An 18,305-nucleotide genomic window follows, 5' to 3' on the forward strand; every position below is an offset into this window, starting at 1 on the left:
CCACGGTGATCCTAGCTATGGTCATCAATGTAGGAAAGGGCGAGGCACTACTTGCCACCACAGTGGAAGCCAGTAGTCAGTCCAGGCTTCCAAGCTGCTGACTCTGCAGTCTGCTTCTTTTCACACCTGCCTCCGTGGTTTTCCTCTGTGGGGAAAGGCTGTTGACTTCACGAATGCTCTCTCTCCAGTAAGAGCCCTATGACTTATTTGGGATAAGGGAAGTGTGCTGAGTCACAACCACTGGGATGACAGCACTTAGGTTCTTTAGTGCCAAGCATGGACTATGGCTCTGGGACAGGAAAGGCAACTTGACTCTCAGTTCAACCATTCCCTGGTTGGGAGACTCCCTTGTCACTCGAGGAGCATGAACTCCAATGTCTCAGGACTTGTCAGCAGTCCACAAGCCTTGTCATCTTGTCACCTCAGTGTCTGTGAATACTGCATAGAAATCACACACTTTCTCTCTCCCTGGGCCCTAGACCATTTCTACACTTACAGGATTGGCTATTTGATAGGAGAGTAAGTTAACCAGCAACAATTGATTATAAATGAACATAAAACCATTATAAAATTGTAAATGCATTTTATTGCTGGAAAACGAGACTTAGTTTACAAAAAGAAACTGCACAGCTTTTTGGAAATATAATGTCCTTATCTGTAAAGTGGGAATAATAATGCTTACCTAAGTGTTAGCTATTATTGACCTTAAAGCTGAATAAAACTTACTGTCTGCTCCGAGAGCAACTTGTGATTCTCAGCATATGTTCTTTCAGCTCCCAAATGATTTTGACATTGAAGCAGCACTGAGGAGTTATCCTGTGAGGTACGAAGAGAGCATGAACACTGTGTTAGTGCAGGAAATGGAACGGTTTAACAAGTAAGTAAGTCCCTGGGAGTTCAGAACACAGCCAGCCAAAGCTGACAAAATGACATGCTGGTATTGAATTTAAAAATCGTTAAAAAGTATTAAAATGTTCTCCTGTTGGTTGTGTTTCTGGTTTTTTTTTTGTTGTTGTTGTTGTTGTTGTTGTTGTTATTTTAGTACCATACCCTTTGGCCCCAGGAGAATTTTGTGTGGGGGGTGGTGGTGGGGGGGTAGTGGGGTTCAGGACAGCGTTTCTCTGTATAGCCCTGGCTGTCCTAGAGTTTGCTCTATAGACCAGGCTGGCCTCAAACTCAGAGAGATCTGCCTGCCTCAGACCCCCAAATGCTGGGATTAAAGGTGTATGCCACCACTGCCAAGCAAGAAACTCTTTTATCATGTAAAAATGATGATGACAAAGAGACCATTCTTATTGGCTGGAAATAGTTGTTAGTCACATGACTTCTTCTCTGTTACTGTCCTCTCTCTTCACAAAGTAAAGACGGGGCTGGAGAGATGGCTCCGAGGTTATGAGCCCCTGCAGCCTTTCCAGAGGACCTGAATTCCGTTCCTAGCAGTCTCATCAGACAGCTCACAACTACTTGTAACTCCAGCTCCACAGTTTCCAATTCTCTGTTCCGCTGGCTTCCACCTGCAACTGCACCCAAACACTGATACCAAACATGCACATATATAAAAAGAGAAATCTTAAAAAACCAAAAACCAACCAAACAAACAAACATAAAATAAACCAAGACAGAGTGAGCCTGGACCGGTCTCTGTGTCTTCTCTGGCAGTGCCTGGCACTGGCATGGGCTTCCTTTCTCTTCTCCAAATGCTGTGGACCAGGTTCTCCATCAGTTATCTGTTAGGCTTTGTTGGTTTGTTGGTCGGTTGGTTTTTGAGACAGAGCATAGCCCAAGCTGACCTCAAGCTTGCACTGGCCTTGAGCTCCTAATCTCCTGCCTCCACCTCTAAAGGTGCTGAATGGCAGGCGTGCAGCCCTATGCTTGGCTCCCATTTTTACCGAAGAGGCTTGGGTATACCATGCTAAATAAATTATGTGCTCTGACTTCTATTGAATTTTTTGTAATTCAATATTGGATCAAGAATTTTTTTCATTACAAGTTTTCTGTAATATTTCCATGTTTATCTTGCTTTCTGGACTTGTCGATATATTAAAGTGTATTAAAATACCATGATGCTCTACTTAACTCTGGAATTTTTTAGGGGATGGAGTTTGTTTCCTTGCCTCTTTGTTTGGTGGGACTAGAGACTGGAACCTAAGGTCTCATGGATGCAAGCCAGATGCACTCCCACTGAGCTACGTCTCCAAGCATAATTTAGTATTTCTTATACAAATACAATAATTATATATACATAATCTCTCAGCTAGTCAGGTTTCTTTATCCACTAAGGGATACATATGGTGCTTTCAACTGTTGAACCTGAGTAGAAAGCAGTGTTGGAAATATATAAGTCATTACATTTGATCATTAGTGCTTTATGCTTTGATACATTTTCAGCCATTATATAATACATTGTTTTGTTTTGTTTTTGTGCAACAGAGCCTTGCTACATAGCACAGACTGTCCTTGACCTCATTATGTAGCCCAAGCTGGCCTCAAACACAAATTCTGTCTTAGTCATTCACACACTGAGACCACATGGTACGCCATCATATTCTGTTTGCATACCTTTCCCACCTCTTTCTATATTTGCATGTTACCTGTAATAGCATTTACCCAATATTTTTCCTTGGTGATTCATTGCTTGCATTCATTGGGTCTGCAGAGAGGTCCATAAATCCAAATGTCCATAAATCCAAAGATGCCCTTATGAAAATTTAAATGTGATGTCTCAGAGCTATAGGAAAAACAATCCTAAAGTTCACACAACTCATGAAGAATCACAATATTTAACGTAGCCACAAGCAAAAAGAGCAAAGCTGGAGGCATCACACAACCTATACTCAATGTACCCTATAAAATGGTTGTAACAGAAACAACATTAAGCAATGGAACAGAAGAGAGAGCTCAGAAAACAGAATCTGAACTTTTACAGTCCACTGGTAGTCAGTGTATGCCAGTGACATACAGTGGAGGAGCTGTAGACTCATTGTCATTGCTGCTGGGGAAACTGGATGGGTACAGTGCAAACTAACCTAAAGCAGATAAAGACTTAACACAAGACTGAAAGTGAGCTGAAGATGTGGTCAGTGATAGGCTACATGCCTAACATGCATAAGGCCCTGAGCTAGTCACCCACACCACAAACAAACAACCAGACACTATAAAACTACTGAAAGAAAACACAGAGGAAAATTATAGAACTTTAGTCTGAACAGTCATGTGATTTTTTTTCTTTACGATCTGATGCTCCCGGGGGTAAGGGGGGGGGGACTGGGGGGGGGGATGTGATGGTTTGTATATCCTTGGACCAGGGAGTGGCACCATCTGAAGGTGTGGCCTTGTTGGAATAGGTGTGATCTGGTTGGAATGGGTGTGTCACTGTAGGTGTGGGTATAAGATCCTCACCCTAGTTGCCTGGAAGTCAGTCTTCCACTAGCAGCCTTTGGATGAAGACATAGAACTCTCAGCTCCTCCTGTGCCATGCCTGCCTGGATATTGCCATGCTCCCACCTTGATGATAATGGACTGAATCTCTGAACCTGTAAGCCAGCCCCAATTAAATGTTGTTTTTTATAAGACTTGCCTTGGTCATGGTGTCTGTTCACAGCAGTAAACCCTAACTAAGACAGAAGTTGGTACCAGGAGTGGGGTATTGCTGTGATAGGCCTGACCATGCTTTTATTTGAAAGAATGTGGATTTTTGGACTTTGGATTTGGAACTCAGTGGAATGCTTTAAATGGGGCTTAATGGGTCATCCTAGTAGGAATATGGAAGACTTTGTTGCTGGGAGTGATTTGAACTGTGTTGACCTGGCCCAAGAGATTTCAAAGGAGAAGAATTTCAGAATGTGGCATAAAGACTGTTTTTGTGGTATTTTGGTGAAGAATGTGACTACTTTTTGCCCTTGTCTGAAAAGTCTGCCTGAGGCTAAGGTGAAGAGACTTGGATTAATTGCATTAATTGCATTGACAAAGGAAGTTTCAAAATAGCCCAGCAGAGACTTTGTTCTCTGGTTAAGTCTCACAAAGAGAAGTTTGAACAAGCATAGCAAGCTTAGAAAGGCAAAATATAAAATATATGGTTAGAGTATTAAATTAGGAGTACCAGGAAGTGAAATGGAGCAAAATCTTGTGTTCTAGGAGATAACAGATTAAGGGAGTGGGACCTTGAGGCAAGATTCTACCCATCTTAATTAGATCCAAGCATGGTGGTACACACCTTTAATCCCATGAGACAAGCATGCTGATCTCTGCATTCAATCTACAGAGCAAGAACCAGGATAGCCAAGCTTAAGCAGTGAAGGATTTAGAAAACATAAAGCTAGTGATAATGTAATAGTACAAGGGGATCATATTCTAGTTCCGGTAAGCAGCAGAACTCGGCAGCTTCAGCCATGTGGCTTTGGCTCTAGACTTAAGAATGGAAGGAACTACTGGAAAAATTGATGCTGGTTAGCTGGAGCTAAGGATTTAGCAGTGATTAAGAAGAGACCAGCATCACTGAGGTGAAATCTTCTGGAAAGTGTTTTCTGGGAGCACAAAGAAACTGTGTTCCAGAGATACCCAAGGTTGTACCTCATGCTGCGGCTGGACTTGGTAATGTGTAAGAGTCACTCAGGTGGTACTGCTTGTGAAGGAATGAAGGGATCATGGAGAGAAGCTGAGGCTTAGCACTGTGAGAGGCCAGGGAAGGACATTGGAGAAGGTGAAGCCTCAGCTGTAGTTGATGGCCCAGGACTGAAGAGGTCATGCAAAGGATTTGAGGCTTGGCACCCTGAAGAGAGCCTATGAGAGGCTATTGGTGAAGCCTAGTTGGAGTGGAATACCCCAGTGTATTGGAGATGTCAGTACCATGGGATGATCACCAAGAACAGCAGCCGTAGTGGAGTGGATCAACCTGAGCTTAGAGTGCTACAGAAGGCAGAGATGGAAAAGTGATACCAGCCCTTAGGAGGAGTCCAAAAGATCAAGTGGAATCCCAGACACTGAAACAAGAAGCTGTAACACTGAAATTGCCTTGGAGACTCAAAGATGTTAAAGATGCCAGAGCCATGGGATGCATGCTGAGGAAAGCTGCTAACAGGGAGTGGAACCAGCCCAGGAGAAAGCAGTGTGTTGCAGTCAACAAAGATGAAAATGGAGTGGAGATCTGAAGACCGTTTTGACATGGAGATGCAGAGTTTGGAGTTTGCCCAGCTGGTTTCCTGCCTTGCTTTGGGGATTACAGTTAATTAAGTTGAATGAATCTCAGAAGAGACCTTGAACTTAGGACTTTTAACATTGTTATGACTGCTTATAGACTATGAGGACTTTGAAAGTTGGAGTAAATACATTTTGCATTATGCTATGTTTAAGTATGGCCCCCCATAGACTCATGTTTTTGAACAAGTCTATGGGGACCAGGGAGTGGAATGTGATGGTTTGTATATCCTTGGACCAGGGAGTGGCACCATCTGAAGGTGTGGCCTTGTTGGAATAGGTGTGACCTGGTTGGAATGGGTGTGTCACTGTAGGTGTAGGTATAAGATCCTCACCCTAGTTGCCTGGAAGTCAGTCTTCCACTAGCAGCCTTTGGATGAAGACATAGAACTCTCAGCATCTCCTGCGCCATGCCTGCTTGGATACTGTCATGCTCCCACCATGATGATAATGGACTGAACCTCTGAACCTGTCACACAAGATATCTAAAGGCAAAGTATTAGAAGAAAGGCTATTAGCCACACCTAGAAGAGATGCACATGAGAGCCACAAAAGCCATCCCTCGCCCTCACTAATATAGCAACTCTGAGAAAACAGCATGGTGGGCCCTCAGTGTGGGGGGGGGGAGAGAGAGAGAGAGAGAGAGAGAGAGAGAGAGAGAGAGAGAGAGAGAGAGAGAGAGAGAGAGAGAGAAATATTACCACACCACCCAGCGGTCTCGGTATTTTTTATTGGTTATTTTATTTACATTTCAAATGTTATGCCCCTTCCTGGTTTCCCCTCTACAAACCTCCTATTCCACCCCCCTACCCCCTGATTCTATGAGGGTGCTCCCCGACCCACCCACCTACTTGCCCTAGTATTCCCCTATGTTGGGGCATCGAGCCTCCACAGGAACAAGGGGCTCCCCTCCCCTTGATGCCAGAGAATGCAATCCTTTGCTACATCTGCAGCTAGAGCAATGGGACCCTCCATGTGTACTCTGATTGGTGGTTTAGTCCCTGGGAGCTCAGGCATGTATTACCTAAAGGTTTTCAGTCACTGTGTCACAGTGATGCCTTGACTCCTGTGCTTACCGAGGCACTCTTCACAACTACCATGTTATAGCATCAACCTGCACCCCACAGACTCACACAGCAGTGTTTATTCTAAAAAGGAAGGGATTCTTTCATCTGTGACAGCAGTGATAGAACTGAAGGATATTTGCTAAGTGAAACAAGCCAGACCCAGAAGGACGGTTACTGCACACTCTCATTTTTGAGGACAAGAACTAATCTTATATGAGTGAAGAGTACAATGGCAGTTATCCGAGGCTCGGGGATGGGAGGACCGACTGGGGGATGGGCTTCAAAGTCTCGGCTACACAAAAGGGAGAAGTTTGGGCTGTCACACCAGTCACACAGCATGCCTAATACGCATACTAACTCTGCTCACGGTACATTTCAATACCATAAAACTAAGTTCCCAATGTTCTCATGGCAAGTATGAAATTTGCAGTAACATGTTAGTGAGCTTAATATAATTTTCCAATTGAATTGAAAATTGTAACACCACCTTATAGTCCATAAACATATACAATTACAATTTATCAATATATAATTTTTAGAGTTTTAGGTCCTGGGAAATAATAGTCAGAAGATTATTTGATATTATTTGATACTAATATAAAACAATGTGTGTGACTGGTATTATTGTAAATTTTAAAGTGGTTTGCCAGTTATGGTGGTGCACATCTTTAATCCCAGTACTCAAAAAACAGAGACGGGGGATCTGAGTTCAAGGCCAGTCTGGTCTACACAGCCAATTCCAACTCATCCAGGATTACATGTAAGATCCTGTCTCAAAAAAAAAAAAAAAAAGTATGTAATGGCTGAAATGAAAAAATACTTATTCAAATGGCACCTACAGTTACCTCACATACTACCAACCAATACTCATGGCCGTGCTTTGGGAAACATGCCCATAAAGCTATAACTGTCTCCTGCTGGCTCTTCTTTTGCAGATTGTACATTGATGCGTACTATCAAATATGTTGATGACACAGTTTCTTTCATTGCAGCTTAATTAGAACTATACGTAATACTCTACAGGACCTCAAGAAGGCTATTAAAGGCTTGGTTGTGATGGACTCTGCCTTGGAAGCACTTTCTGGCAGTTTGCTTATTGGAAAAGTCCCAGAAATGTGGGCAAAACGATCATACCCAAGTCTGAAGCCCCTTGGAAGTTACATTACAGATTTCCTGGCCCGGCTGAGGTTTTTAGAGGTAAAGTTTTAGGTAGATAAGTGATGGGTAGATAAGTAGATAATAGATAGATTGATAGCTTAGGTAGATAAATGTATACTTCAAATGTATATTCTTCAAGTGAAAAATATTTATTCAAATATTGCCCCAAATGACCATATAGTGCAATATAGACTTATCATTGTTGAATAGGGAGATACTAGTAATGAACTGTGGTCATTTCAAAGTCCCCAGGTTAAATGGAGTGTAATTAGTAGTTTCCTGGTTATCTAACCATATGTATGAATATTATAAGATACATACACTTAGAAACACCAAGTAGAAAATGGACATTTACTTTAGTCAAACTCAAGTGACATTTATATTTATGAAAGTTCTAAGTCTGCAGTTCCCAGACACTACTGTTTAATGTTACCTTGTGACTTTAATTCTCAAAGGAAGTCACAAAATGGCCCAAGGCTTTATCAACATTGTCCTTTGTCTTAAAAATCAGAGCTTTTTCTTTTACCTTATCTCAAAAATGGGAGGAAGTTCTTAGAATCTCCCTTTCCAGGCCTTTCCCAGCATGTGTCCATGCATATGCAGACATGTGTGCGCTCATACACAGAGATGTTCAGGGTACAGGAAAGTATAAGGTAAGAAACTGCTTTCTTCCTTGGCCCTCTGCTTCCTTATTTCATAGACTATGTTTAAGCAAAGTACAATGTGGGGAGAGTTACAGGCATACTTTGAGAGTAGCGTGCTCCCCGAAAGTTGTACCGGTGCTTCCATATCTTTGACTTACCCTGTGTCACTTGCCACCATGAAGTATGATTGGCCAGGCACCAATCACATGTCCCACTCCAGTTGATAGGCAGAGTTCTGCCACCAGAAAAGCTGGAGTGAGTCCTGCAGCAGGACTGAGGAAGAGCAGCAGTGTCTTCCCAGGGGCCGAGAAACACAGTGCTCACTCACTCTGCACAGACAGGACCACCAGGCTGTCCTGGGTAGTTAGAGAAAAGAGTTCCCGAGAGGAAAGGACACACTGAAAAATATTCTTTGGGGCCAGATTAAAGAGGATCGTGAACAGGGCATTTGGTTTTACTTTGATGGGCTGCTGAAGAATTACGCAAGACAACAAATCTGGTTCAAACCATGCAGTCAGATGTGTCTCGGTGACGTCGTTCAGATGCCGAGTAAGACAGGAACAAGAGGGTTGCGCACACTGGTGCAGAAAGAACACCGAGAGTCCTGGTCCTGAGCTGCAGTGCACTTGCAGACACAGGGACACCAGGGCTGCGATCTGGGATAGAACGCACAGGGTAAAGCTTCAGTCAGTGGGTACAAGTTCTAAAGATGGTGGCTCCTCACTGGGCTACGCCATACAATGAATGCTCAAAATGACATCTCTTTTGCAGGAGATTTGACACCTTCAAATTAACTTTATTCAAATTAATGCTGAAACCACTTTGGATTTCCAAGAAGAATAACTAGGGAAAAAAGAGGTCGGGGAGAACATCTGATGTCAGGGACAATCTTGTAATGAAAGTAGGGGAGCCTAGATGAAAGCAGGAACTGTGTGTAGTGACGCGTGGACTGTGTACTTTACTATGTGTGCTAAACATAGACATAATGCACTTGTTCTCCTCTATAGGACTGGTTCTCCTCTGGGAAACCCAGCGTGTTTTGGATCTCTGGTTTCTTTTTCACCCAAGCCTTTCTAACTGGAGCTATGCAGAATTTTGCTAGAAAATACACCATCCCTATTGACTTACTAGGCTACGAATTTGAGGTACAATTACTCCTTTAACTAAACGGTGTGATAATAAATCAGTCATATATTTAAGCAAGAAGAATATGTAAAAGTTACATGTTAAGGCCAAATATAATCAAATTAAATTACTTTTTTTCTTTTTTTTTGTTTTTTTTTTTTGTTTTTTTTTTGTTTTTTTGTTTTTTTTGTTTTTTTGTTTTTTTCGAGACAGGGTTTCTCTGTGTAGCCCTGGCTGTCCTGGAACTCACTCTGTAGACCAGGCTGGCCTCGAACTCAGAAATCCGCCTGCCTCTGCCTCCCGAGTGCTGGGATTAAAGGCGTGCGCCACCACGCCCGGCTACTTTTTTTCTTTGTGTTATATAAAGTATATAACTTTTGTCTTGCTGTATCTAGAACTTTCATAATCTCACTATCTGATACAACCAATCCAGCATTGTTCTTATGTTAAAAAAAATTAAAGTGGGGTACAGTAAAACCTGATAAAATGCTTCAAAATAACTCTACAACGCTGAGTAGACAGCTCAGTTAGTAAAACGCTCACCACTGACGCACAGGCACATGGCATCTGCTACCAGAACCCATGTAAAAACGCTGGGCAGGGACGTGCATGTGTAATCCCAGTGCTACAGAGGCGTCCACCTCTGAATCCCTGAGGCTCACCAGCCAGCCAACCAAGGCAGATGGCTCCTGAAGAATGACGCCCAAGGATGACCTCTGGCCTCCAGACACAGATGCACATCCATCCTCGTGCACACTAACGCACACCTTTGTGTGCACACTGCACACACACACACACACACCAACAGCTATACAATATTATATATTTTTATAGATTATGGCTGAAAAACTTTATAGTCTAGCAAGTTTTATTTTTATGTATCCTGGCTATCCACCAGAGTTTTCCTCATGAGATGAAGGTATGTGGTGAGCAATATTAATAATGTGGTTATTGATAGTAGTATTAATGTCTTCAGGTGATTCCTTTCGATTACTCTGCCACCGCACCAGAAGACGGCGTTTACATTCATGGATTGTATCTCGATGGAGCACGCTGGGACAGGTTCAGGTCAGTACTGTGAATGAGAGGTCCTCTGCCACCATAGAAACCAAAGAATTTTCAGAATCCTTACACAAAATCATTATTCAGGTTGGGACAGTTGGTGAGCAATTATTTTTAGGTCCTATCAGTTTTAGCTAATATTCTAGTGGCCTCGTTATTAGAAAAGTAAGTAGGTGAGATTGTTCTCCAGCTTCTGCTCACCATCTTGTAATGTGTAGGACTGAATCGATCTTAAACAACTGACAGCTTAATAAAGCTCCCAGTTACTGAATGAAAATCTGTTTACATTTGATTGTGTGAGAGAGAGATTTCCAGCTTTGTTTTGAGAAACATGAGAGGAAACTATCAAGCTTTTCTTGATTTAAAATAAGTAGAGATAAAAAGGCAGAAAAAATTTCCCTTGGAACCCTGGTCTTAACAATTCATTTATCCAAGCAATCTATTTTCAAAGGCAGGGTTGGACTTTGCACCAGAGTCTGTGACAGATGGACTCAGGGAAAATTGCTAATGAGGGAGCAATATGCTAATTCTACAGAGATAACTTCAAGACAGGGAACGAAGAGGCCCAGACCACTCCCGGGTCTCCATAGTCCTGTAGCTGTATCATAATGCAAAATGCATCCAGTCCAACTTCCAAAGTCCCCATAGTCTGTCACACTCTAAACACTGTTTAAGAGTCCACAGTTCAAAGGCTCTTCTGAGACTCCTGGCAATCTCTTTAACTCCCTGTAAAACCAAAGAGCAGATCACATACTTCCTACAGACACTGCTACAGGACACGCATTACTATTCCAAAGGCAGGGAAGGAGACATGATGATGCATTACGGAACCAATGCCAGGGCTAAAACCAGCGGGGCCAATTCCAAACTCTGCATCTCCAAATTCAAACCGCCATACCCAGATGTACATCATTTCTCTCTGTCTCTTTCTGAGCTCTCTGTTTCTCTGTGTCTGTCTGTCTCTGTCTCTGTCTGTCTGTCTGTGTCTGTGTGTGTGTATTCTGGGACTTAAACCCAGGGTCTCACTCATGCTGGGTAAACACTGCTACTGAGTTATATTCCCCACAGAAGTGTAGCCCAGGCTGGCCTGACCTTGAATTCAGTATTCCCCTGCCTCATCCTCTTAAGCACTGTCCTGCTGGAGTGCAGCCCCATGGCTGGTCTTACCACCTCATCAATTTGTTGCAATCTTCTTTGCCTTCTCACTGTTTTGTTTTCCTTCCTTTCTAACAACAACAATAACAACAACGATAACAGATTCCGCATGTTGAAAAGAAAACAGAGTCTCTAGAGAGACAAACCTATTTTTTTTAACTTTAATTTATTTTGTTTTTATCTTGTTTGTCTTACTCTATAGCCAAGAACTAACTTGGACTCAGTTGTCCTCCTGGCTCAGCCTCTCTAGTGCTGAGCTTATAGGGGTGAGTCACCATGCCCAGCTTACATTTGAATCTTGACCCTGTCAGGAACTCTAAAAGATTATTCAGAGTCCTTGAAGCCCCACTCTGTCTGTGGACTGGGAATGGACACGGTCGTTCTGAGGATGGTCTACGTTAGCACAGTGTCCGCTTCACTGGCATAAACGCTTGCAGGCGTTGAGACTTCTCCACTGGTTGACTCTTTCCATCATCTTCAGGGCTTTCTCTCAGCTCTTCATTTTGCTTCCTCCTCCCCTCCCTCACCTCCTTTCCCTCCTCCTCCTCCTCCTCCTCCTCCTCCTCCTCCTCCTCCTCCTCCTCCTCCTCCTCCTCCTCCTCTTCTTCTTCTTCTTCTTCTTCTTCTTCTTCTTCTTCTTCTTCTTCTTCTTCTTCTTCTTCTTCTTCTCTCTCTCTCTCTCTCTCTCTCTCTCTCTCTCTCTCTCTCTCTCTCTCGATAAGTCTAATCTTTCCTCTGTATCTCTGGTCCTCTCTTATATTGAAGGCCAATGTCTCATTGGCAATCTTGTTCTAATGAGCAGATTTCAGAAGTAACTAATAATGTCTATCAATTTCTCTTGCAGTGGATTGCTTGCTGAACAATATCCCAAACTTTTGTTTGACCTGATGCCCATCATATGGATAAAACCAAGTAAGTGTGTAACAAAGAGCATTGGATTTTTACAGGGAATAATGGCAGATATTAATTGGTCCCCTGAATAAGTTTTTGCTCAAACCTTGTAGGATTTACTTCAGTTTTTATTTATAAAAGACGGAATATCGGTGCTGTAAATATTTTGTGGCATTTATATTATTCTGGAACCATCGCTCTGTTTCTTTATGCTCTTAGCCTATAAAAGATATGCTTTTAAGGGCTGGGGAAATAGTTCAGAAGTTAAGAGTGCTTGCCGGCCGGGCAGTGGTGGTGCACGCCTTTAATCCCAGCACTTGGGAGGCAGAGGCAGGTGGATTTCTGAGTTCGAGACCAGCCTGGTCTACAAAGTGAGTTCCAGGACAGCCAGGGCTACACAGAGAAACCCTGTCTCGAAATCACCCCCCCCCAAAAAAAAAGAGTGCTTGCCATTTTCCCAGAGGGTACAGTTCAGTTTCCTGCACCCAGCCTGTCTTGACAGCTTGTAACTCTTAGCTCCAGGGGATCTGAGATTCTCTTCCGACCCGCTGATAGCTCTAGCTGAGGTGTCTATCACCCTATTCTGGTCTTAGTAGGCATAAGACCCCCACACACATAGACACACACACACATAGACACACACACATAGACACACACACATAGACACACACACATAGACACACACACATAGACATAAAGTAAGAACTAGCCATCTTCTTAAGATGCTGCCTTGCTTGCTGTTTGCTTTGTTTTTCCCCTTGAGGAGGCACTTGCTTTGTCTACCACGCTCATCTTTCTTTCCTTTTTTTTTAAATCACACTATATTTGACTTCTCCAATTTGTCCCCTTTCCCTTTCCTCCTGTTTTGTTGGTTTGGTTTGGATTTTGCTCTGTAGACCAGGCTGGCCTCGAACTCAGAAATCCGCCTGCCTCTGCCTCCCGAGTGCTGGGATTAAAGGCGTGCGCCACCACGCCCAGCTTATACTCAACTTTCTTAAATAACAGTGGATAAACATATTCACAAATTACCTATAGTCCCCACCCAACCTATGAAACATCTTTCCTATTAATGGGATTCAACCCTGACAAGGGCGACTTTCATTTAGAAAAACTCCTAACACCTTAGATCTGGCTTCTGGGAGTTGTACATAGGCTATGTTGTGAGTTTGCAGGAGTTGGCATATTTTCCTCATTAGTAAGGTGCTTCTTCTAGTTGACGCTAAAGCTGGCTGGCAGGTAATGCTGGCTTTACACCTGCATGGCCACTGGACTTCTTGGTGTTTGCTTCATTTGTAATTCAAGATGTCCAGTGCAGCTCTAAAGACGCCTATTAGAGATCTAAGTCGTTCCTCCCTAAATCTCTTCTATCACACTATATTTGACTTCTCCCATTTGTCCCCTTTCCCTTCCCTTAGTATCCTCTCCAGAGGTTTTTCATGCCTGCTAAGAGATCAAAACTGTGTTTTAAAGATTTATTTTTATGGGGCTGAAGAGACGGCTCAGCAGTTAAGAGTACTTGCTGTTCTTCCAGAGGACCTAAAATGTCTCCCCAACACCCATGTCGGGTGGCTTAGAACTGCCTCTAACTCCAGTTACAGGAGATCCCGTGTCCTTGTCTGGGCTCTGTGGGAAACTAAACTTATCTTCACATACACCCATCCCCACACAAAGATGCTCATACACAATTATCTTAAAGAGTTTTCTTTTTTTAATTTGTGTGCTTGTCTTTGTGTGCTATCTGTTTGCAGTGCCTGTGGAAGTCAGAAAAGGGCAGTGTAGCTCCTGGAGCTGGAGTTATAGAAAGTTGTGAGGTGCCAAATATAGGTGCTGGAAAGTGAACTGGGGTCTCTGGAACAGCAGGCAGGGTCTTAACCACTGAGCCATTTCTCCAGTCCCATAAGAGAACAGAACTTTACAGTCAACTCCTCATTTCTTGGCCTAGACTCATGTACCATATGAAAGTGCTTGCCTTAATATACCAACTATTTATATTTATATTTAAATCTTCCAAATATCACAATCAAAATCTTAGCCATTCTATTATAAGGTAAACAGTTGTTCTTTTAGAAACAGGCTGTTTCCTCTTTCTTTAATGAATATGTTTCTCTTCTTTTCTTTTCCTTTTTCAAGATCTAAAGACTGAGATTGTGAAGACAGAGGCCTATATCTGTCCCCTCTACAAAACGAGCGAGCGTAAAGGGACTCTTTCCACTACAGGACACTCTACCAACTTTGTCATTGCAATGCTGTTAAAGACAGACCTGCCTACTCAACACTGGATCAAGCGTGGGGTGGCTTTGCTCTGTCAGTTGGATAACTAAGTCGAACGAGTTTAGAAAATGTCTGATCATTTTATAACTTTTCACCTACTTAAAAAAATTCCCCAACTGAATATTGTGGTGTCATTCTTTGACCTTGTCTTTGCTGCATTCGATCTGATGCTCCCCCCACCCCGAGATTTAAAAAGTGCTATAACCAGATTTCTGTGTGAGTTTAGCTGGATACATTCAGCGAGAATGTAAAACAAAGTACTCTGAAGCACATGAAAATCTTTATAGATTTCATTGAGTTTCTTAAAGCTTGATAAAACACACAGAAAGATTTGGACATTCAGTGGGTGTAATTAGGTTTATATTATATTATATTACCCTTCACTAGGGCAGTCCATCTTCATCTCCAGTCATTCCGTACATTCTTCTCAGCTACCTGAAGTTGCTATGCATGGACACGCAAACACTTAAAAACACGGAGAGGAAACTGCTAAGGCAAGGAGCACAGCCTGTATCTTGTACTTCTAAGATATTATTTCAATTTCTCCAAGTACCCTTGTGACTATCAAGGAAGTGAAGTGACAGGCAAAGAGGGCTGGTGGTTAGTGCAGTTCCCATGGTTACAGCAGCATCGCTCCTCTTGGCATTTCGTTTTTCATTAGAAATGTCAAGTCTTCCAACTATTTTAAAATTTCCATTTTGTTTTATTACTAGTAATATTATTTGTGTGTGTGTAGAAAGAGAGGGGGAGGGAGGGAGGAAAAAGGGAGGAAGAGAAGGAGAGACAAAGACAGAGATGTGGGCGGGTGTGCATGCCATAGTGTGTGTGTGTGTGTGTGTGTGTGTGTGTGTGTGTGTGTGTGTATCAGAAAGCAGCGTTCTGGAGCTGACACTCCACTTCCTCCTGGGGACTGGAACTCAGGTTATTAAGTTTGCACACCAAGCCCCTTTACCCTCTGAGCCATCTTGGTAACTCCATCTTTCCTTTGTTATTGTTGATACTTGATGTTCTTATTACTTAGTATGTACTGATAATATTAACATACACTGAGAATTTATAAATATTTCAGCAAAATAAAAATGTAGTCAAAATTGTATTATGTTGCATGTTGCATGTTTACTCTGTTGGTAAAGCACTTGACATTCAGGCATGAGAACCTGAATTCAGTCCTCAGAACCTTACACAAAAGCTATATTGGGAGCTGGAGAGACGACTCAGCAATAAGATATTACTGTTCTTGCAGAAGACCTGAAATCAATTCCCAGCACCCACCTCAGGTGGCACAGGACTGCCTGTATCTCCAGATCCAAGGAATCCAATTTCCTCCTCTTGCTTTGGTGGGCCGCTCACCATTGTGCAGAAGTCCACACAGAGATGAACAAATATACACATAATTTGAAACATTTTTTCAAGTTTTTAAAACCAAGACTGTAGTGACATGCACGTTGTAATTTCAGGGCTAGGGAAGGTGGAGATGTGCAGACCCTGAAAGTCTCTGGCCAGCCTGTGTAACCAGCAAGCCCTGAGTCTCAGTGAAGAAGAAGGTGGCTGGAAATGAGGCTCAGTGGTTAACAGTGTTTTCTGTCTTGCAGAGGAACTGGGTTCAGTGCTCAGTGCTCACATCAGGTGGCTCACAACCACCAGGAACTCCAGCTCTAGGGCATCCATTGTGGGACCCTGAGGGCCCAGGATTAAAGGAGAAAGACAAGGAGAGCTTCAACCCAGGACGCCTCAGATGAGGGTGGCAGTTATTGGCTTCCTTCCCTTTCCCAACCTGGCACCAGAAAGCTGGCTCCCCCATCATTAACCCTAGTAAGAATTTATCACCCTCACCATTTTCAGGCCTAACTCTTTGTTTGACCCCTTAGCTCCCCTAAGCTCTGCGTATGCAGATGAAGTAGCTTCCAACACCCCTGTCCTGGCCAATTGTACAGGGCCACAGACACATTGTCCCAGAGACCCTGGACACCTCCTCAGAGGCATAAATACCTCCCACCCCCAATAAACAAACTACCCTCTGAAGCTGGTCCTGGGTATGTGTATTCTTTCCCAAGCACTCGCCTCCTACCAAGGCCCTGCATTGCATCCACCCAGCCTGGCTAAGCTTTCTCCAGTCCAGCTGGCTACCCCAAGAGGGAGGAGTGGATAGGGCAGCAATCTATCAGCCTCTTCTGGCACATGCACATGGTACACACATATATGCAGGCACATACACATAAAATAGAAATCTTCTAAAAGGAGGGTGGCTTCCAAGGGATAACACTTTATGCTCGATGTCAGGCCTCCACAGGTTGTACATGCATGTGTGCAACACCTAGACACACACACACACACACACACACGTATTTAAAAGTAAGTTCTGTTATGTGTGGTTCCTTCCTTAGGATGTCAGGCCTCCACAGGTTGTACATGCATGTGTGCAACACCTAGACACACACACACACACACACACACACACACACGTATTTAAAAGTAAGTTCTGTTATGTGTGGTTCCTTCCTTAGGATGTCAGGCCTCCACAGGTTGTACATGCATGTGTGCAACACCTAGACACACACACACACACACACACACACACACGTATTTAAAAGTAAGTTCTGTTATGTGTGGTTCCTTCCTTAGGATGTCAGGCCTCCACAGGTTGTACATGCATGTGTGCAACACCTAGACACACACACACATACACACACACACACGTATTTAAAAGTAAGTTCTGTTATGTGTGGTTCCTTCCTTAGGATGTCAGGCCTCCACAGGTTGTACATGCATGTGTGCAACACCTAGACACACACACACACACACACACACACACACACACACACGTATTTAAAAGTAAGTTCTGTTATGTGTGGTTCCTTCCTTAGGATGTCAGGCCTCCACAGGTTGTACATGCATGTGTGCAACACCTAGACACACACACACACATACACACACACACACGTATTTAAAAGTAAGTTCTGTTATGTGTGGTTCCTTCCTTAGGATGTCAGGCCTCCACAGGTTGTACATGCATGTGTGCAACACCTAGACACACACACACATACACACACACACACACACACACACACACACGTATTTAAAAGTAAGTTCTGTTATGTGTGGTTCCTTCCTTAGGATTCCAAAGGTGCTTAAGCCTGAGCTCTGCAGCTCAGGGAATACGTAGGTGCGGCTACACTGTGAATCTGTGGAACAGTTCATTGTTTTAATGGTACTGGGGATTTAACCTTGGGTCTCATGCATGCTGGGCAAGCACTCTGCCACTGAGCAATATAGCTCCTGCCCACTTTTTATTTTGAGAAAGGGTCTCACTAAGTTACCCAGGCTAGCTATGAACTCACCCTCTATCCCAGACAGGTCTTAAACTAGGGTTCTTCCTGCCTCAGCCTTCCCAATAGCTGGGGTTACAGGCCAGTGCTACTAGGATTAGCCGTTAAGTCACTTTTGATAGCGCCATCAGAGCAAAATTGTGGGTTCCTCTTAATTAAGAAATTCTGTTTTCCAATGGCTATGCCCCTAAGTCTAAAGGACATGAATTCTTTTTCATGGTCAACAATCAGCAAATACTTTCTATTTCCCAACGGAGATGAAATCTTTTAAATTTGATGAACCTAGCCATGAAGAAAAGAGGTCATATTTCCAAACCCACATGTGAAAAACAAGGAGAACATGCCAGACTGTCTTATGATCAAGTATTTATAGTAAGGCTATTTATAATGGTCACCGGAGGGGAGTGGAGAGC

At 43.2% G+C, this 18,305-nt stretch overlaps 1 protein-coding gene across 1 annotated transcript in view; it reads left to right on the plus strand.

Moving 5' to 3' along the window:
• The window catches only part of Dnah12 (dynein axonemal heavy chain 12), a 200,387-nt gene extending 184,786 nt beyond the window's left edge, over positions 1 to 15,601 (plus strand). Inside the window, exons 69-74 of the mRNA XM_085828463.1 lie at positions 774 to 877; positions 7,253 to 7,457; positions 9,070 to 9,207; positions 10,164 to 10,255; positions 12,249 to 12,316; positions 14,426 to 15,601. Coding sequence (XP_085684589.1) covers positions 774 to 877; positions 7,253 to 7,457; positions 9,070 to 9,207; positions 10,164 to 10,255; positions 12,249 to 12,316; positions 14,426 to 14,616 — 798 coding nt within the window. The 3' untranslated portion in view covers positions 14,617 to 15,601. The remainder of the gene's footprint in view (positions 1 to 773; positions 878 to 7,252; positions 7,458 to 9,069; positions 9,208 to 10,163; positions 10,256 to 12,248; positions 12,317 to 14,425) is intronic.
• Positions 15,602 to 18,305: the final 2,704 nt, after the last annotated feature.

Source organism: Mus caroli, unplaced genomic scaffold (genome assembly GCF_978045245.1).
Source record: "Mus caroli unplaced genomic scaffold, Mus_caroli_1 scaffold_12, whole genome shotgun sequence".
Taxonomy (NCBI): domain Eukaryota; kingdom Metazoa; phylum Chordata; class Mammalia; order Rodentia; family Muridae; genus Mus; species Mus caroli.